The 22,268-nt window shown below is 44.4% G+C and overlaps 1 protein-coding gene across 2 annotated transcripts; it reads left to right on the forward strand.

Annotated features, from left to right (window-relative positions):
- The first annotated feature begins 6,038 nt into the window (after positions 1–6,038).
- LOC135557193 (retinoblastoma-like protein 2) lies at positions 6,039–17,771 on the forward strand. Of its 2 annotated transcripts, none has more exons than XM_064990400.1 (14): positions 6,039–6,243; positions 12,991–13,117; positions 13,423–13,535; positions 13,609–13,712; positions 13,857–13,994; positions 14,250–14,420; positions 14,625–14,922; positions 15,087–15,241; positions 15,353–15,529; positions 15,709–15,780; positions 15,859–15,958; positions 16,061–16,251; positions 16,491–16,655; positions 16,860–17,771. In XM_064990400.1, exons 2-14 carry the CDS (start codon positions 13,068–13,070, stop codon positions 17,124–17,126), a joined length of 2,001 nt encoding a protein of 666 aa, XP_064846472.1. In that variant the 5' UTR covers positions 6,039–6,243; positions 12,991–13,067; the 3' UTR covers positions 17,127–17,771. The 2 variants fall into 2 exon arrangements, with proteins under 2 accessions (XP_064846472.1, XP_064846478.1); XM_064990406.1 differs by having other exon boundaries at positions 6,045–6,243; positions 15,880–15,958; positions 16,860–17,486.
- Positions 17,772–22,268: the final 4,497 nt, after the last annotated feature.

The following is a 22,268-nucleotide window of genomic DNA, read 5'->3' on the forward strand; positions in this document are numbered from 1 at the left end:
TCTGTGTAGTGGAATAATACATTATGAAGTGGGGAGGACAAGTTGTGGTCTGTGTAGTGGAATAATACATTATGAAGTGGGGAGGACAAGTTGTGGTCTGTGTAGTGGAATTTGTGGTCTGTGTAGTGGAATAATACATTATATAGTGGGGAGGACAAGTTGTGGTCTGTGTAGTGGAATAATACGTTATGTAGTGGGGAGGACGTTGTGGTCTATGTAGTGGAATAATACATTTTGAAGTGTGGAGGACAAGTTGTGGTCTGTGTAGTGGAATAATACATTATGAAGTGGCGAGGACAAGTTGTGGTCTGTGTAGTGGAATAATACATTATGTAGTGGGGGGACAAGTTGTGGTCTGTGTAGTGGAATAATACATTATGAAGTGGGGAGGACAAGTTGTGGTCTATGTAGTGGAATAATACGTTATATAGTGGGGAGGACAAGTTGTGGTCTGTGTAGTGGAATAATACATTATGTAGTGGGGAGGACAAGTTGTGGTCTGTGTAGTGGAATAATACATTATGAAGTGGGGAGGACAAGTTGTGGTCTATGTAGTGAAATAATACGTTATATAGTGGGGAGGACAAGTTGTGGTCTGTGTAGTGGAATAATACATTATGAAGTGGGGAGGACGAGTTGTGGTCTATGTAGTGAAATAATACGTTATATAGTGGGGAGGACAAGTTGTGGTCTGTGTAGTGGAATAATACGTTATATAGTGGGGAGGACAATTTGTGGTATGTGGTCTGTGTAGTGGAATTTGTGGTCTGTGTAGTGGAATAATACATTATATAGTGGGGAGGACAAGTTGTGGTCTGTGTAGTGGAATAATACATTATGTAGTGGGGAGGACAAGTTGTGGTCTGTGTAGTGGAATAATACATTATGTAGTGGGGAGGACAAGTTGTGGTCTGTGTAGTGGAATAATACATTATGTAGTGGGGAGGACAAGTTGTTGTCTGTGTAGTGGAATAATACATTATGAAGTGGGGAGGACAAGTTGTTGTCTATGTAGTGGAATAATATGTTGTGTAGTGGGGAGGACAAGTTGTGGTCTGTGTAGTGGAATATCATTATGAAGTGGGGAGGACAAGTTCTGGTCTGTGTAGTGGAATAATACATTATGAAGTGGGGAGGATAAGTTGTGTTCTGTGTAGTGGAATAATACGTTATATAGTGGGGAGGACAAGTTGTGGTCTGTGTAGTGGAATAATACATTGTGTAGTGGGGAGGACAAGTTGTGTTCTGTGTAGTGGAATAATACGTTATGTAGTGGGGAGGACAAGTTGTGGTCTGTGTAGTGGAATAATACATTATGTAGTGGGGACGACAAGTTGTGGTCTGTGTAGTGGAATAGTATGTTATATAGTGGGGAGGACAAGTTGTGGTCTGTGTAGTGGAATAATACATTATGTAGTGGGGAGGACAAGTTGTGGTCTGTGTATTGGAATAATACATTATGAAGTGGGGGGACAAGTTGTGGTCTGTGTAGTGGAATAATACGTTATATAGTGGGGAGGACAAGTTGTGGTCTGTGTAGTGGAATAATACATTATGTAGTAGTGGGGAGGACAAGTTGTGGTCTTTGTAGTGGAATAATACATTATGTAGTGGGGAGGACAAGTTGTGGTCTGTGTATTGGAATAATACGTTATGTAGTGGGGAGGACAAGTTGTGGTCTGTGTAGTGGAATAATACATTATGAAATGGGGGGACAAGTTGTGGTCTGTGTAGTGGAATAATACGTTATATAGTGGGGAGGACAAGTTGTGGTCTGTGTAGTGGAATTTGTGGTCTGTGTAGTGGAATAATACATTATATAGTGGGGAGGACAAGTTGTGGTCTGTGTAGTGGAATAATACATTATGAAGTGGGGAGGACAAGTTGTGGTCTGTGTAGTGGAATAATACATTATGAAGTGGGGAGGACAAGTTGTGGTCTGTGTAGTGGAATAATACATTATGAAGTGGCGAGGACAAGTTGTGGTCTGTGTATTGGAATAATACGTTATGTAGTGGGGAGGACAAGTTGTGGTCTGTGTAGTGGAATAATACATTATGAAATGGGGGGACAAGTTGTGGTCTGTGTAGTGCAATAATACGTTATATAGTGGGGAGGACAAGTTGTTGTCTGTGTAGTGGAATTTGTGGTCTGTGTAGTGGAATAATACATTATATAGTGGGGAGGACAAGTTGTGGTCTGTGTAGTGGAATAATACATTATGAAGTGGGGAGGACAAGTTGTGGTCTGTGTAGTGGAATAATACATTATGAAGTGTCGAGGACAAGTTGTGGTCTGTGTAGTGGAATAATACATTATGAAGTGGCGAGGACAAGTTGTGGTCTGTGTAGTGGAATAATACGTTATATAGTGGGGAGGACAAGTTGTGGTCTGTGTAGTGGAATAATACATTATGTAGTGGGGGGACAAGTTGTGGTCTGTGTAGTGGAATAATACATTATGAAGTGGAATAATATGTTATATAGTGGGGAGGACAAGTTGTGGTCTGTGTAGTGGAATAATACATTATGAAGTGGGAGGACAAGTTGTGGTCTATGTAGTGGAATAATACATTATATAGTGGGGAGGACAAGTTGTGGTCTGTGTAGTGGAATAATACATTATGTAGTGGGGAGGACAAGTTGTGGTCTGTGTAGTGGAATAATACATTATGAAGTGGGGAGGACAAGTTGTGGTCTATGTAGTGAAATAATACGTTATATAGTGGGGAGGACAAGTTGTGGTCTGTGTAGTGGAATAATACATTATGAAGTGTGGAGGACGAGTTGTGGTCTGTGTAGTGGAATATTACATTATGAAGTGGGGAGGACAAGTTGTGGTCTGTGTAGTGGAATAATACATTATGAAGTGGGGAGGACAAGTTGTGGTCTGTGTAGTGGAATAATACATTATGTAGTGGGGAGGACAAGTTGTGGTCTGTGTAGTGGAATAATACATTATGAAGTGGGGAGGACAAGTTGTGGTCTGTGTAGTGGAATAATACATTATGAAATGGGGGGACAAGTTGTGGTCTGTGTAGTGGAATAATACGTTATATAGTGGGGAGGACAAGTTGTGGTCTGTGTAGTGGAATAATAATTATGTAGGGGAGGACAAGTTGTGGTCTGTGTAGTGGAATAATACATTATATAGTGGGGAGGACAAGTTGTGGTCTGTGTAGTGGAATAATACATTATGTAGTGGGGAGGACAAGTTGTGGTCTGTGTAGTGGAATAATACATTATGTAGTGGGGAGGACAAGTTGTGGTCTGTGTAGTGGAATAATACATTATGTAGTGGGGAGGACAAGTTGTGGTCTGTGTAGTGGAATAATACGTTATGTAGTGGGGAGGACGTTGTGGTCTGTGTAGTGGAATAATACATTATGAAGTGTGGAGGACAAGTTGTGGTCTGTGTAGTGGAATATTACATTATGAAGTGGGGAGGACAAGTTGTGGTCTGTGTAGTGGAATAATACATTATGAAGTGTCGAGGACAAGTTGTGGTCTGTGTAGTGGAATAATACATTATGAAGTGGCGAGGACAAGTTGTGGTCTGTGTAGTGGAATAATACGTTATATAGTGGGGAGGACAAGTTGTGGTCTGTGTAGTGGAATAATACATTATAAGTGGGGAGGACAAGTTGTGGTCTATGTAGTGGAATAATATGTTGTGTAGTGGGTAGGACAAGTTGTGGTCTGTGTAGTGGAATAATACGTTATATAGTGGGGAGAACAAGTTGTGGTCTGTGTATTGGAATAATACGTTATGTAGTGGGGAGGACAAGTTGTGGTCTATGTAGTGGAATAATACGTTATGAAGTGGGGAGGACAAGTTGTGGTCTGTGTAGTGGAATAATACATTATGTAGTGGGGAGGACAAGTTGTGGTCTGTGTAGTGGAATAATACAGTATGTAGTGGGGAGGACACGTTGTGGTCTGTGTTGTGGAATAATACATACACTGAATTTATTGGATTACTTTCTATGAAGTTTTATAGAGGAAATTGAAGTTTAATTATTTTTATTAAACATTCTGACGATCCATGAAGCCTGTCTTACTCTATTCTTTCACATTGACCCAGTTACAGGCACTTCAAGGTATCCAGAATTACAATATTATTTATTATTCACTGGCGATATACAGTTGAAGTCGGAAGTTTACATTCACATTAGCCAAATACATTTAAACTTTGTTTTCACAATTCCTGACATTTAATTCTTGTAAGAATTCCTTGTCTTAGGTAAATTAGGATCACCACTTTATTTTAAGAACGTGAAATATCAGAATAATAGTAGAGAGTTATTATTTATTTCAGATTTGATTTCTTTCATCACAATCCCAGTGGGTCAGAAGTTTACATACACTGAATTAGTATTTGGCAGCATTGCCTTTAAATAGTTTAACTTGGGTCAAACGTTTTGGGTAGCCTTCCACAAGCTTCCCACAATAAGTTAGGTGAATTTTGTCCCATTCCTCCTGACAGAGCTGGTGTAACTGAGTCAGGTTTGTAGACCTCCTTGCTTGCACACTGTTCTTCAGTTCTGCCCACAAATGTTCAAAAGGATTGAGGTCCGGGCTTTGTGATGGCCACACCAATACCTTGCCTTTGTTGTCCTTAAGCCATTTTTCCACAACTTTGGAAGTATGCTTGGGGTCATTGTCCATTTGGAAGACCCATTTTCAACCAAGCTTTAGGTTCCTGACTGATGTCTTGAGATGTTGCTTCAATATTTCCCTGTAATTTTCTTGCCTCATGATGCCATCTATTTTGTGAAGTGCAGCAGTCTCTCCTGCAGCAAAGCACCCCCACAACATGATGCTGCCACCCCCGTGTTTCACGTTTGGGATGGTGTTCCTCGGCTTGCAAGCATCCCTCTTTTTCCTCCAAACATAATGATGGTCATTCTGGCCAAACAGTTCTATTTTTGTTTCATCAGACCAGAGGATATTTCTCCAAAAAGTACAATCTTTGTCCCCATGTGCAGTTGCAAACCGTAGCCTTGCTTTTTTATGACGCTTTTGGAGCAGTGGCTTCTTCCTTGCTGATTGGCCTTTCAGGCTATGTCGATATAGGACACGTTTTACTGTGGATATAGATACTTTTGTACCTGTTTCCTCCAGCATCTTCACAAGATCCTTTGCTGTTGTTCTTGGATTGATTTGCAGATTTCGCACCAAAGCACATTCATCTCTAGGAGACGGAACGCGTCTCCTTCCTGAGCGGTATGACGGCTGCGTGGTCCCATGGTGTTAATACTTGAATACTATTGTTTGTACAGATGAACTTGGTACGTTCAGGCGTTTGGAAATTGCTCCCAAGGATGAACCAGACTTGTGGAGGTCTACAGTTATTTTTCTGAGGTCTTGGCTGATTTCTTTAGATTTTCCCATGATGTCAAGCAAAGAGGCACTGAGTTTGAAGGTAGGCCTTGAAGTACATCCACAGGTACACCTTCAATTGACTCAAATTATGTCAGAAACTTCTAAAGCCATGACACAATTTTCGGGAATTTTCCAAGCTGTTTAAAGGCACAGTCAGTTTAGTGTATGTAAACTTCTGACCCACTGGAATTGTGATGCAGTGAATTATAAGTGAAATAATCTGTCTCAACAATTGTTGGAAAAATTACTTGTGTCATGCACAAAGTAGATGTCCTAACCGACTTGCCAAAACTATAGTTTGTTAACAAGAAATGTGTGGAGTGGTTGAAAAACAAGTTTTAATGACTCCAACCTAAGTGTATGTAAACTTCTGACTTCAACTGTAAATATAGGATTATAAATTCTCGGTTAATAGTGTGGTTAAAAAGTCATTTTCAAAACTGATATAGTATATATTGTTGTAAAGTATTACTTATTAATGTACTGCTATTCTTCTGCTTCCTTTATGCCCTATTATGTTCCTACTCCACCCCAGGGGGCGCTTGTTGCTCTGTGAGTCTCAGCCCTCAGGCCTCTTATCATAGCAACCCATTGCAGATGACAAGTTGGGGCTTGTCTGTTGTGAGCTGTGAGCCAATGGGCTGAGCCAGAGCTTCAGCTTCCTCTCTGTCTCAGTGCACTGCAGCCTGCTGCTGCCTGCCTGTAGACTTATAGTAGCGCTCACTGCTCTGTGCTGCTCTGATGCTCACCCACACACCCACAGCTGTTCAGCCTGGCTAGTCCCACAGAGAGAGAAGCAGAGAGGCAGTGTGTCTCCAAGCCTCTACAAAACACAATCAGATCCTTCTCACGAGCCTCTGTAAGTAGCTTGTTGCATCACTGCAGCTCTTTTGTCTCTCTTTGTCTCTGTAACACTACAGGAAATAACATGTCTCAGGATGTTGTTGGTTCTGGGTTGATGTGTGTCTAGCTGATGTTATTATGGATGATGATCATGTATGATTTGTGGCTGGTAGAGGTTGTTAGATTGCCAAGATAGAATGCAACATTGTTCTGTTCCATTTCTCTGAAATGGATGCAAAACACTTTAGTTGTATGTGTATTTTGAATGATGTGTGTGCCCCAAAATGACTGTAGAAAGTAAAAGTATTCTGGAGGTTGTCACTGAAGCTGCAGTCAGTCAGTTCTAAAGATATTGCAGTGTGACAGAGACCCAACATGGGAACAGAGAGAGGTGTGGTGGTGGTGGTGGTGGTGGGTAAGATGATATAAACTGATTCTGAAGGAGTTGGCATCTGGTGACGCATGTTGTCAGTTGGTGTGCCACTAGCCCACATCCGGTGTGTAGCCCACATGGGTGAGAGCATATGCATAGTAATATTAGTACCCAGCACATGGCTCATAGTAGCTACCTCTCCCTTATGACTGTAGCTTGCTCTCAGGAGGGATGTTGCAGTGACAGAGTTAAAGCCTTACTATAACCATCAACTTCCACAGAACAGATAGGAAGGTTGAATTGACTCAGTGGGAGGTGAGCTAAATCCATTTTCCTGGTAGTGGATGGAGTAGAGCCAAGCCAACCAAGGCTTTGTCCCAATACTGCAGAGTGAGAGAGGGATAGGTTGGCCAGTAGACCTGGATTCATATGCTATCTGAAATCTTTCAAATAATTGTAGTGTTTGCTTTAGAACAAGGCTGTAATGCCATATGAGCAGGGTTTGCACTTATATGACTATTCTATTGGTTCAATTGCACCATGCAAGCTCAATCAAGCCCAGCTAAAGTGTTTGAAATATTTCAAATAGTATTTGAACCCAGGCCTGTTGGCCAGTGTCTGGGGTTGGAACAGTAAGGTTGCTCGTAGGGAATGAATGGAAGGTATTTTTAGATTCAATGTTCGTGGTGTACTGTGTGACAGTGCATAGGAACACAGTGTACAGGTTTGACTCTGACAGAACACAGGAATTGATGTGGTTCAACATTGGCCTGTCCAGCCTCAGCCTGGCTCTGGCTGTAATTTACAGGTGTACAGTTATGAGTCACGTCAGAATATCGAGAACTTCACCTGGTATAACCTTACATTTTAGATTGTAGCCCTCTATTTCTCTCTCTGTTGCTCTTTCTCTCTCTGCCTCTCTGTTGCTCTCCCTCGCTCCCTCTCTGTCTCTCTCTCTCTGTGTTGGTCTCTACCCAAAGTGATACTCCTTAGTGTGGACAAAGTAAAACTGATTATCACCTGCAACCCATAACGACAGTCATTGCTAGCATCATCCTCAAATACCTTCCCAATAACCACACCCAGCTTATCTCACTGACTTACCATAACTTGAATTATTCCTCAGATATAGTACACAACATGTTCGGAATCAGCATCCACCTCCCCACTCACTGACATATCTGGTTTATATACAAAACCAGTTTAACTTAATTTTCACACACTCATAGAGAGATCCTCAACCCCAGGCAGCGTCTGTGCATCACACATTCAGACAGTCTGTGATAGTAACTTGGCATTGTAGAGAAATGGAGAACACGTGCAAATGATTATCGCTGTGGAGAGGAGACTGTGTTACCATTGAATCAGCACAATCTCTATTTTACTCCCTCAATTTCAAATCAATTCAAATGTGATTATTGGCATGGGAAACAGTTTTACATTGCCTAAGCAAGTGAAATAGACAAACAAAAAGGAAAGGGAAATAAACCATCAGAAATTAACAGTAAACATTACAAAAGTTTTAAAAGAATATAGATATGTTATATTGCTGGCGATGTACAGTGTTGTAACAATGTGCAAGTAGTTGAAGTACGAAAAGTAATATAAATAAGCAGATAAATAATTATAAAATTATTCAGCCCCCTTAAGTTAATACTTTGTAGCGCCACCTTTTGCTGCGATTACAGCTGTAAGCCGCTTGGGGTATGTCTCTAGCAGTTTTGCACATCGAGAGACTGAATTTTTTTCCCATTCCTCCTTGCAAAACAGCTCGAGCTCAGTGAGTTTGGATGGAGAGCATTTGTGAACTGCAGTTTTCAGTTCTTTCCACAGATTCTCGATTGGATTCAGGTCTGAACTTTGACTTGGCCATTCTAACACCTGGATATGTTTATTTTTGAACCATTCCATTGTAGATTTTGCTTTATGTTTTGGATCATTGTCTTGTTGGAAGACAAATCTCCGTCCCAGTCTCAGGTCTTTTGCAGACTCCATCAGGTTTTCTTCCAGAATGGTCCTGTATTTGGCTCCATCCATCTTCCCATCAATTTTAACCATCTTCCTTGTCCCTGCTGAAGAAAAGCAGGCCCAAACCATGATGCTGCCACCACCATGTTTGACAGTGGGGATGATGTGTTCAGGGTGATGAATTTTGGTTTCATCTGACCAGAGCACCTTCTTCCACATGTTTGGTGTGTCTCCCAGGTGGCTTGTGGCAAACTTTAAACGACACTTTTTATGGATATCTTTAAGAAATGGCTTTCTTCTTGCCACTCTTCCATAAAGGCCAGATTTGTGCAATATACGACTGATTGTTGTCCTATGGACAGAGTCTCCCACCTCAGCTGTAGATCTCTGCAGTTCATCCAGAGTGATCATGGGCCTCTTGGCTGCATCTCTGATCAGTCTTCTCCTTGTATGAGCTGAAAGTTTAGAGGGACGGCCAGGTCTTGGTAGATTTGCAGTGGTCTGATACTCCTTCCATTTCAATATTATCGCTTGCACAGTACTCCTTGGGATGTTTAAAGCTTGGGAAATATTTTTTATCCAAATCCGGCTTTAAACTTCTTCACAACAGTATCTCGGACCTGCCTGGTGTGTTCCTTGTTCTTCATGATGCTCTCTGCGCTTTTAACGGACCTCTGAGACTATCACAGTGCAGGTGCATTTATACGCAGACTTGATTACACACAGGTGGATTGTATTTATCATCATTAGTCATTTAGGTCAACATTGGATCATTCAGAGATCCTTACTGAACTTCTGGAGAGAGTTTGCTGCACTGAAAGTAAAGGGGCAGAATAATTTTGCACGCCCAATTTTTCAGTTTCCATAATGTCAAAGTGGAATTATGTTTTTAGAAATGTTACCAAATTAATTAAAAATGAAGAGCTGAAATGTCTTGAGTCAGTAAGTATTCAACCCCTTTGTTATGGGAAGCCTAAATACATTCAGGGGTAAAAATGTGCTTAACACGTCACATAATAAGTTACAGACTCCGTGTGCAATAATAGTGTTTAACATGAACGACTACCTTTTGAATGACTACCTTATCTCTGTCACCGACACATACTGTACAATTATCCGTAAGGTCCCTCAGTCAAGCAGTGAATTTCAAACACAGATTGAACCACAAAGACTAGGGAGATTTTCCAATGCAAAGAAGGGCACCTATTGGTAAATGGGTCAAATAAAATAATCAGACATTGAATATCCCTTTGGATGGTGTATCAATACACCCAGTCACTACAAAGATACAGGCGTCCTTCCCAGCTCAGTTGCAGGAGAGGAATGAAACTGCTCAAGAATTTAACCATGAGACCAATGGTGACATTAAAACAGTTACAGAGTTTAATGGCTGTGATAGGAGAAAACTGAGGATGGATCAACAACATTGTAGTTACTCTATAATATTAACCTAAAGGACAGAGTGAAAAGAGGGAAGCCTGTACAGAAAAAAAAAATATTCCAAAACATGCATCCAGTTTGCAGCAAGGCACTAAAGTAAAACTGCAAAACGTGGCGATGAAATTAACTTTATGTCCTGAATACAAAGTATTATGCTTCGGGAGAATCCAGCAAAACACATCACTGAGTACCACTCTTCATATTTTCAAGCATGGTGGTGGGTGCATCATGTTATGGGTATGCTTGTCATCAGCAAGGACGAGGGAGTTTTGTAGAGTAAAAAGAAACAGAATAGAGGTATTTTTTTATTTAACCAGGCAAACCAGTTAAGAACAAATTCTTATTTACATTGATGGCCTAGGAACAGTGCCTTGTTCAGGGGCAGAAAGACAGATTTTTACTTTGTTAGCTCAGGGATTCGCTCTAGCTACCTTTCGGGTACTGGCCCAACGCTCTAACCACTAGGCTACCTGCTGTAAAGCATAAGCAAAATCCTAAAGGAAAATCTGATTCAGTCTGCTTTCCACCAGAAACTGGGAGACAAATTCACCTCTCAGCAGGAAAATAACCTAAAACAAAAAGCCAAATATACACTGGAGTTGCTTACCAAGACAACATTAAATGTGGCCTAATTACAATTTTGAAAATCTATGACAAGACATGAAGATGGCTGTCAAGCCATGATCAACCAACTTGACAGAGCTTTTAATAATAATGTGCAAATGTTGTACAATCCAGGTGTGGAAAGCTCTTAGAGATTTACCCAGAAAGACCGTAATCGCTGCCAAAGGTGATTCTAACATCTATTGACTCAGGTGTGTGAATACTTATGTAAATTAGATATTTCTGTATTTGATTTTCAATAAATTAGAAAACATTTCTAAAAACATGCTTTCATTATTGGGTATTGTGTGTAAATCAATTGAATCCATTTTGAATTTAGGCTGTAACACATCAAAATGTGGAATAAGTCAAGGGGTATGAATACTTTCTGAATGCACTGTATGTGACTCTAATATGGTCTTACATTTGGCAGGAGGTTAGGAAGTGCAGCTAGGTTTCCATCTCCTGTCTTCTCTTGAGAGTCAGGTCTGCCGATGGTGACCTTTCGATAGCAAGGCCATGCTCACTGAGCCTGTACATAGACAAAGCTTTTCTTAATATTGGGTCAGTCACAGTGGTCAGGTATTCTGCTACTGTCTATTCTCTGTTTAGGGCCAAATAACATTCCAGTTTGCTCATTTTTTTGTTCTGTTGATTCTTTCCAATGTGTCAAGTAATTATCTTTTTGTTTTCTCATGATTCTCATGATTTGGTTGTGTTGCTGTCCTGTTGTGAACAGAGTCCCAGTACCCGCTGGCTGAGGGGACTCTTCTTCAGGTTCATCTCTCTGTAGGTCAGGGCTTTGTTATGGAAGGTTTGAGAATCTCTTCATTTTAGGTGCTTGTGGAATTTAATTGCTCTTTTCTGGATTTTGATCATTAGCTGGAGTCGTCCTAATTCTGCTCTGGATGCATTGTTTGCAGTGTTACATTGAGGATGTTTTTTCATAATTCTGCATAGAGTCAATTTGGGCTTTGAATTATTCGTTTGTGAGAGGACCCCAGACCTCACAACCATAGAGGGCTTCTGTGCTGCTGGTGTGTAGGTCAAGGTAGGTATATTGTTTTGTGTGATCTAGGGCAACAGGGTGGAATTTGTATTTGTGTGGCTGGAAACGGGACCTTTTTTGGAACACCATTATTTTTGTCTTACTGTGATTAACTGCATACATGTACACATTGTTTGTGTACACGTTTTCCCCCAACACCACATTCCATACATTTGTATAGGTGGGGTGACAGTGGGCTGACTGTGAACGCTCTGAAAGACACTGGGTTGAGGTTGATGATAAAGTAGTTTGCAGTACTGCTGCCAAGACATGAACTGTAGGTGTACCTACCGTAGGAGTCCCCTCGAAGCCTACCATTGACTATGTACAGACCCAGCATGCGACAGAACTGCAGGAATTGTGTGACCCATTTTTGTTGGTTGTTTTGTCGTAGTTGTTGGGCATATTGGGGAGGGAATGCTGCCACCTCCAGGTAGGTTTTTGTCCCCCTGTGTTCTGAGTGTGTCAGGTTCTTGTTCAGTTCAGGCGCTTAGGTCTCCACAGACTAGAACATTTACCTGGGACATGAAATGATGATCTCCACCTCTAGGATGGAGAAGCTGTCTTTATTCAAGTTTGGGGATTCTAGTGGAGGGATATACAGCACTGTACATTCTTAGAAAAAAAGATTCCAAACGGTTCTACGGCTGTCTCCATAAGAGAACCCTTTTTGGGTCTGGAAAGGGTCCTACATGGAACCCAAAAGGGTCCTACCTTGAACCAAAAATGGTTCCTCAAAGGGTTCTCCTTTGGGGATAGCCGAAGTACAGTGTAGGTAGCACACAGGACAACATTTTTATCTGTTGAGATTATTTCATTATTTATTTTAACCAAATGTAAAATGTTCCTGTTTTGATTTATTTAATAATGGTGAAATCTCTCTCTCTGAATCCTTCCACAGCAGAACTGTAGAACTGCTAGACAAACTGAGAAACATTCAAAAACGCTAGATCTGAATATTCCTCTTCAACAGGAAATATTGTTTTTTTGCAGTTCATCATCGTTTTCACCTCATAGCTGAAGGCCAGCCCCCTCCCTACACACACACACACACACACACACACACACACACACACACACATGCACACACACACACACACACACACACACACACACACACACACACACACACATTAACCTGACTCTAAATACAGTACACAAGCCTTTTGGGCCCAATTATCTCTGAGATGACTTAATATCATTACTGTGTGGTTCGTGTTGTTTCACATGTTTCTCATGCAAGGAAGTATAATGATGATCCTGTTTATACGGTCTCATGTACCGCTCTAAAGGGTTTTCAAACCTCTGCCTGGTGTGTGCATTATGTACAGGTGTCCACTGCTACTCCACTGACTGACACAGAGCTGTACTCTACCAGCGGAGGTGCTGTGAGTGGCTGGAGGTCGTCATGGCAACCCAGAGACATGTACCCAGTGACAGTCTGGCTAGAACATTCAGGTCAGCTATGGTGGGCATGTGTCTGTGGGCCTCATACGTAACTGTAGTAGACTGTAATGTGCCGCAGGGAAAATGTATTTGGGCCTGTAGCCTATGGTAGAGTACACTGATCTATGGTCAGTGTTGAGAGTAAGAAAACACATGTTGTTTTACTATGTTACACATTCTTCCCATTATGGAGTTGGTTCTGATTTGGAGGTAGATAAGCTTATCCTAGATCTATACCTATGGGTGGGCAATATCTATCAGTAGTCTATGGGGGTGGGAAAGTGGCTGTATGGTTCTTTAAGGTGTATTTTGTTTAGGTCCTGTGCCAGAAACCCTAGTGAGGTCATCTCCACTAGACTGAGAGACATGCGCCACACCTTCATCCAGCACTACCAGGAACCATGGGAAGAGAACCGCAGCCTAGACAGAGGTGTGTGTGTTTGTGTCTGTGTGTATGCATGTGTTGATATATTGACATTTCAGTAACTTCCTGTTGTTTGTAGAGAGAGGAGTGAAGTTCTCCAGCCAGACAGAGGCTTTGTACTACAGGGTTCTAGAGGCTGTCATCAATCAGGAGAGGAAGAGGCTAGGAGCCAAAGACCTTTCAGTGAGTCCTCTGCCCTCTGCTGTGTATGACTGGAACTGCACTGTTTAGTGTCAATACGCGTTCACGTTACAATTCCCTCTGGGGGCACTGTTGTATAGACACGTATAGTATAGAGGTTGTCATTGATGACTTGTTTCTTGGCAGGGCATTCTGGAGCATGATCTGTTCCAGCGCTCTCTAGTGGCCTGTTGTCTGGAGATGGTAATCTTCTCCCATCAGCCACCAGGCAGCTTCCCCCTGGTCATTGACATCTTTAGCCTGGCGCCATACGACTTCTACAAGGTAACATCTACACAAAACACCAGCCGTACATGTCATACTGTAATGTAACATCGTAGGTTTTGTGTAAAGGAGGTGGTTTCACGTGATAAGTAACCTTACCTGAAAACTGAAGCATTATGTTAGCTCCTCAAGCTAATGCCTAGGCTTGGGCTCAGAGGGCTTACACAGTCTTGGGGCATACAGACGTCCTGGGTTCAAACACGTCTACTGTATTTAGGTGCTGTTTAACCCTCTACTGTGTGTGGTGTGTGCCAGGTGATAGAGCTGGTGCTGCGGGCTGAGGAGGGCTTGCTGCCGGGTGTGGTCAGGCATCTGACCCATATAGAGGAACAGGTCGTGGAGAGTCTGGCCTGGAGGAGAGACTCACCACTCTGGGACCAGATCAGAGCTGCTAAGGGTCAGGGACAGCTGCCTGCATACCATCAGGTCAGTGGGCAAATGTTCAAATTCACCTATTTGTGAACTGTGCAAAATATACAGTGCACCGTCTCAAAATATATAGAGCAACACCGCTGGCGCACTCGAAACAAGTTGGTCTAATATGTCAGCATGGCGGCTGTCGTTCCATTCAATAGAGGAAACAAAATGATCCCAAACTTAAGGTAACAGATGGTTCTATGTGTGTTCAAGGTGATGCTCCCCCAATACTCAGAGGACACAGACAAGAAGGCCAAGATCCCTCCCAACCCTTCACACTTGACCCCAAGCCTTGTGAATGGGATCCATGGAATTGAACTGAACTCCCCGATTACCCACCATGAACGCTACAGCTCACCCCCTGCTGGCTCAAAGATGGGCGCTTGCCCTACCACACCAGTCAGCCCATCCCCCTCCTCCTCTGTCATTGTTACTGGACAGACTGTAGTCACCATGGCATCAGCCACTGTCACCACCAACAATGACCAGTCAGTCACCATACCGGTTCGAGGTAAAGACTATCCCTCAGATGAAACCCAATATGGCCATAGAAATGACAACCCTAATAGAATACTGACATAATGTAATACATCTTATAATAAACATGTTATATACCTTGTTTACATATTACAACAACCAGTGCTATTTGTTCAATTAAACCTCTTCCACACCCAGGCATTGCCAATGACCGGGGAGCCATCACATTTACCCTCAGTGTTGTAGGTCAGCCCATTCCTCCACAGCAAGTCTCCAACACCTCTACCCAGCAGCCCCAGAACCCTCTACCCTCTACCCAGAGTAAGGGCTCCATCTCCCTGTTCCTCCGCAAGGTAGGCTTTACTCAGATTTCTACATACCTGAGCTGGCCTGAATACTATGAGCCTAGATATTTAGTTACAAGATCCACAAGACAAAGGCCATACTCCTTCCCTCTGTCTCAGGTCTACCACCTGGTGAGCATGCGTCTGAGGGACATCTGTGTTAAACTGGACATCTGTGAGGCGCTGCGGCTGAAGATCTGGACCTGCGTTGAACACTCCTTGGTCCACTGCACTGACCTTATGCGAGACCGACACCTGGACCAAATACTCATGTGTGCCATCTATGTGATGGCCAAGGTAGCACAATTTGCTTTGCCTCTAGACGTTTTGCTATACTGCCTTAACGCAGATGGTTTTATGACTTGGGTGATCGACAGCAAGGCATTCGCCTTCTATACCTCTTCAGCTGGGTATTGATGATCATAATGTAATATATCACCTCATTTCCATGTTTGTGCTGTGTGTTGCTCATGCAGGTAACCAAAGTGGACATGCCCTTCAAGCTCATCATGCAGTGCTACAAGACTCAGCCTCAAGCAAGCAACTGTGTAAGGAGATCAATGTTTTGCTTGCTTTTGTGTGTGTGAGTTAAATCCAGCTTGTTTGTTATTGTGTAGTTGATGAAGTCTGTATTGTCCTTCTGTCAGGTATTCAGAAGTGTTCTGATCTCAGGGAGAAACACCAAGACCTCACAAAACTCTCCTGGAGGATCCAACAGAGAAAACAGTTAGACAAATAGAAAAATATATACATCATCATAATATGCATGAATTAACAAATTATTTAATGAAGAATGATTTTTGAATGTGATGCTGCTCTGTTTTCCAGTTGATGTAGACCCCAGCAGAAGCTTGCTTACCTACCAGAGCCCTCCCACCCATCGTACAGGACCCAGAGCTCCCTGTAGACAGGGCCAGGAGGAGAGAGGACACCTCATCTATTTCTACAACACCGTCTATGTCAAACAGATGAAGGACTTTGCCCTGCGCTTCACCTCCAGCTCTCTGACCATAGCCGGGGTGAGGGGACATTTTCATATACTTCCTAATGGAGTCAGTAGTCGTCATACACAATACGTAGGAAACACTTTACCAGTGGTCTCAGATATGTCCAAACTGAGGTATAACATCATTGGTACTTACAGGTTGATAGAAATAAGAGCAGTCGTTGTACAGATACAGTGCATTGTTCCTAGGCCCAGTGCTTTCATCACTGTCCAGAGATTCTGACGACATTCTGATCATTTTTCCATGCACAGGTTGAAACCCCTCCCCTTTCGCCATACCCCTTCCAGAGTGTTGGATCCTTGCGCAGACTCCGCCCCTCCAACCACCATTCCCTCTACATCTCCCCCCACAAGCCCAGCACACACCCCTCCCCCCGCACTGGGTTCCTCTACTACGTCAGCAGAAGCCCCTCAAAGGTCAGAGGTTGGAAATACCGCTCTAACCCTGCTAACGGTTACCTAACTAACCCTCTTCTATACTTCCTGTCTGAAACCTAACTAACATTACACATATTTTAACTTAAATTACTGTGAAAAGCAAAAGGCCTGGTCATCGTAAATACACAGTACACATCTAGTCATGTGTGTTGCTCATCGTTGTATCCCAACTGTATCCCACAGCATCTGAGAGAGATCAATGACATGATGAGGATATTTCAGTCACGCACCAGGAAGCGCTGTGCAGCCCAGCTGCAGGAGGACGGTGAGGAGGAGGGTGGGCCGCTTGTGAAGAGACCCTGTCAGGATAGACCGTCAGACTGGCAGAGAAAGCTCAGGGACCTTGGCCAGGACTTCAACCAGGCACTGACCAGGGCCCAGAACCAGCAACAATCCCAGACCAGGGCCAAGGCACAGCACCAAGCAACAGCACACAAGGGGACACATTGATGACATCTCACTTTCGTTGACTTACCGTCATGCTTCATACTTCCATCATCAGTGTCTGTGGTCCATATTCTTCCAATGAGTGTAGACCTGCAAGGAGAATGGATGATGTGGATCTACAATGCTAGAAAGAACTGGCATCATTAGCACTCAGTGAAGTTCTCTTAGCAAGCAATGTTCATGATTAGAAAAGCTGATTTGTAATAATAATTAGGGTATTGTAATAATCTGAGGGTAACTAGGGCTCTGTATCAAATATCATATTATACATATCATATACAGTATATATTTCAACATTTTAGTCCTCTGTGAACCATGTCCTAGTTACCTAAGGAAGCAGTAAAGGATTTGTGTTGGTACTGAGCACTGTGTACAGTTTGTTTTTGGTGAGAGGGAGGGGTTTCTCTCTGGAACATACAGTAGTAATTACTTTCAATTTTCAAGTTTAATTTGTCACATGCACAAGTACAGTGAAATGCTAAACTTGTAAGCCCAACCCAACAAACAGTGCAGTATTCAAAATAGAAAAAAGTATAACTAATTTAAAACATATCAAACACAGATATATGACATATTGGTGAGCCTTTTAAAATGATTATACATGTATCTGTTGGACCAGATGTTAGATAATATTATTTTTAATTGGTACTTTCAGTTTCACATGTTGCTTTTCTCTACCATTTGTACTGATCTGTGGTACAAATCCTTTACTTCTTTGTATTGTGATGTTGGATAAACATAACTCAGTTTTTACATCTCCTTACCCTACCGTCAACATTACCATAACATAGTGAGAGCCACTGTGGGAAAGAAACATAGCTCCATGTTGAATATATTGTCACTCATAGACAGCAAGGTCATAAACAGCATGTGACATACCAGTCTTGGTATATTAGTCTCATGTCGATATAGTAAAATGGTTATTTAGTTAATTTTCAAAATGGCATATTTTGAAAAACATCCGAACAAATGGCCATTTACCTTTCATAGTGGGGAAAATTGGTTTCCATGACGGCCTAGTGATTGAGTAACAATACCCATACTGTTGATCAGTAACTATGTCCTGACACGCTATGGGAAGTTCATTCTTAACCGATGTTGCTTGGCAAGCAAATCACAATAATCCTCTAAGAACCAATCAGCAAAGGCCTGTAAACTAAAACCCTGAGAGGTCAGTATAGAAAATAGAATCCCTAGAATGGGGAAGGCCCGGAGACCCATTAATTTGAATCGGAATGTCCATTCTAGTGATTCTATTTCTATGGTTACACAGGTGCCCATGCAGGCTCAGCCCTATAGGAAGTCTCCTGGTCGTCATGGAAACCAGGGGGACCTGCTTCCACAACAGTTATTTTCAGACCTCATAAAAATAAAAAAAACTCAACAGGACGTCTGTTTTAATCAGTCTCCCACTGGACAGAACCATGGGGTGCAACACCAGTAGGGGTGCTGTCGTGGTGGACCCTTCTAAAAAGCCAGAGACCAGACCAGCGTCGGCCAGCTCGACCAGTAAGGCCACCGCTGAGGAGACTAAAGAAACTACAGAGAAAGACAAAGATGAAACAGAAGGCATATCAAGCTGTGACTGACCTCCATCTTTTTAACCCAAACTCCTCAAAGTAAGATATCTGTCATTCTGCCAGTTACACTTGTATGCTATCTCATCACCCAAATATGGGCAAATGCAATTATCTGTATTATGTTTTGGGTCACTTTCTTTAGTCAATCAAATGGAAGTTAACTATTCTAACTATTCTATTCTAATGATTAAGCCATAAACAAGTTGAACATATGATGACAATCCCATTGGGTAGCACTATGATACAATCACCTCTATTACTTCTCTGTCTGTTGCTATTTGACATGACCAGATGTGATGTATAGCTAGTGAGATGGTCTCTCTCTCTCTCTCTCGCTGTGGCAGCGTGCGTGCGTGTGTGTGTGTACAGATTGGCCTTTCTGCAGGTGAAGGTGGACCTGTCTGCAGAGAAAGGCAATGCTGCACAACTGTCCATCAACCCCTGTGTCATCTGGTACCAGAACAGCCACACACCCCGCTCCACTCTGTGATGTAGACCTACCAGCCACACACCCCGCTCCACTCTGTGATGTAGACCTACCAGCCACACACCCCGCTCCACTCTGTGATGTAACCTACCAGCCACACACCCCGCTCCACTCTGTGATGTAGACCTACCAGCCACACACCCCCCCGCTCCACTCTGTGATGTAACCTACCAGCCACACACCCCCAGCTCCACTCTGTGATGTAACCTACCAGCCACACACCCTGCTCCACTCTGTGATGTAACCTACCAGCCACACACCCCGCTCCACTCTGTGATGTAGACCTACCAGCCACACACCCCGCTCCACTCTGTGATGTAGACCTACCAGCCACACACCCCGCTCCACTCTGTGATGTAGACCTACCAGCCACACACCCCGCTCCACTCTGTGATGTAACCTACCAGCCACACACCCCGCTCCACTCTGTGATGTAGACCTACCAGCCACACACCCCGCTCCACTCTGTGATGTAGACCTACCAGCCACACACCCCGCTCCACTCTGTGATGTAGACCTACCAGCCACACACCCCGCTCCACTCTGTGATGTAACCTACCAGCCACACACCCCGCTCCACTCTGTGATGTAGACCTACCAGCCACACACCCGCTCCACTCTGTGATGTAACCTACCAGCCACACATCCCGCTCCACTCTGTGATGTAACCTACCAGCCACACACCCGCTCCACTCTGTGATGTAACCTACCAGCCACACATCCCGCTCCACTCTGTGATGTAGACCTACCAGCCACACAACCCGCTCCACTCTGTGATGTAACCTACCAGCCACACAACCCGCTCCACTCTGTGATGTAGACCTACCAGCCACACACCCCGCTCCACTCTGTGATGTAACCTACCAGCCACACACCCCGCTCCACTCTGTGATGTAGACCTACCAGCCACACACCCCGCTCCACTCTGTGATGTAACCTACCAGCCACACACCCCGCTCCACTCTGTGATGTAACCTACCAGCCACACAACCCTCTCCACTCTGTGATGTAGACATACCAGCCACACAACCTGCTCCACTCTGTGATGTAGACCTACCAGCCACACACCCTGCTCCACTCTGTGATGTAGACCTACCAGCCACACATCCCGCCCCAGCCACCACTCTGTGATGTAGACCTACCAGCCACACACCCCGCTCTGCTCCACTCTGTGATGTAGACCTACCAGCCACACACCCCGCTCCACTCTGTGATGTAGACCTACCAGCCACACACCCCGCTCCACTCTGTGATGTAGACCTACCAGCCACACATCCCGCTCCACTCTGTGATGTAACCTACCAGCCACACAACCCGCTCCACTCTGTGATGTAACCTACCAGCCACACAACCCGCTCCACTCTGTGATGTAACCTACCAGCCACACACCCCGCTCCACTCTGTGATGTAGACCTACCAGCCACACACCCTGCTTCACTCTGTGATGTAGACCTACCAGCCACACACCCCGCTCTGTGATGTAGACCTACCAGCCACACACCCCGCTCCACTCTGTGATGTAGACCTACCAGCCACACATCCCGCTCCACTCTGTGATGTAACCTACCAGCCACACAACCCGCCACACACTCCACTCTGTGATGTAACCTACCAGCCACACAACCCGCTCCACTCTGTGATGTAACCTACCAGCCACACACCCCGCTCCACTCTGTGATGTAGACCTACCAGCCACACACCCTGCTTCACTCTGTGATGTAGCCACACTCCATGCTCTGTGATGTAGACCTACCAGCCACACACCCCCCGCTCTGTGATGTAGACCTACCAGCCACACACTCCACTCTGTGATGTAGACCTACCAGCCACACACCCCGCTCCACTCTGTGATGTAGACCCACCAGCCACACACTCCACTCTGTGATGTAGCCCTACAGCCACACACCCCGCTCCACTCTGTGATGTAGACCTACCAGCCACACACCCTGCTCCGATCTGTGATGTAACTTACCAGCCACACACCCTGTGATGTAGACCCACCAGCCACACACCCCGCTCTGTGATGTAGACCTACCAGCCACACATCCCGTGATGTAGACTCCACTCTGTGATGTAGACCTACCAGCCACACACCCCGCTCTGTGATGTAGACCCACCAGCCACACACTCTATGTAGACTCTGTGATGTAGCCCTACCAGCCACACACCCCGCTCTGTGATGTAGACCTACCAGCCACACACCCCGCTCCACTCTGTGATGTAGACCTACCAGCCACACACCCTGTGATCCGATCTGTGATGTAACCTTACCAGCCACACACCCCACTCTGTGATGTAGACCCACCAGCCACACACCCCGCTCTGTGATGTAGACCTACCAGCCACACATCCCGCTCCACTCTGTGATGTAGACCTACCAGCCACACACCCCGCTCCACTCTGTGATGTAGACCTACCAGCCACACACCTTGATGTAACCCAGCTCTGTGATGTAGACCTACCAGCCACACACCCCGCTCCACTCTGTGATGTAGACCTACCAGCCACACGCCCCGCTCCACCACACATCCCGCTCCACTCTGTGATGTAGACCTACCAGCCACACACCCCGCTCTGTGATGTAGACCTACCAGCCACACACCCCGCTCCACTCTGTGATGTAGACCTACCAGCCACACACCCTGCTCCGATCTGTGATGTAACTTACCAGCCACACACTCCACTCTGTGATGTAGACCCACCAGCCACACACCCCGCTCTCTGTGATGTAGACCTACCAGCCACACATCCCGCTCCACTCTGTGATGTAGACCTACCAGCCACACACCCCGCTCCACTCTGTGATGTAGACCTACCAGCCACACACCCCGCTCCACTCTGTGATGTAGACCTACCAGCCACACACCCTGCTCCGATCTGTGATGTAACCTACCAGCCACACACCCGCTCCACTCTGTGATGTAGACCTACCAGCCACACACCCGCTCTGTGATGTAGACCTACCAGCCACACACCCCGCTCCACTCTGTGATGTAGACCTACCAGCCACACACCGATCCGCTCTCTGATGTGTAGACCTACCAGCCACACACCCCGCTCTGTGATGTAGACCTACCA

The sequence above is a fragment of the Oncorhynchus masou genome, chromosome 2 (genome assembly GCF_036934945.1).
Source record: "Oncorhynchus masou masou isolate Uvic2021 chromosome 2, UVic_Omas_1.1, whole genome shotgun sequence".
Lineage (NCBI taxonomy): Eukaryota > Metazoa > Chordata > Actinopteri > Salmoniformes > Salmonidae > Oncorhynchus > Oncorhynchus masou.

Excerpts from the sequence above, each read along its gene's own strand:
- LOC135557193 (XM_064990400.1), top strand. The coding sequence starts at position 13,068 with ATGGCAACCCAGAGACATGTACCCAGTGACAGTCTGGCTAGAACATTC. Across the intron at positions 14,923-15,086 it reads AGTCACCATACCGGTTCGAG|GCATTGCCAATGACCGGGGA; the intron begins GTAAAGACTATC and ends TTCCACACCCAG. Across the intron at positions 15,530-15,708 it reads CCATCTATGTGATGGCCAAG|GTAACCAAAGTGGACATGCC; the intron begins GTAGCACAATTT and ends TTGCTCATGCAG.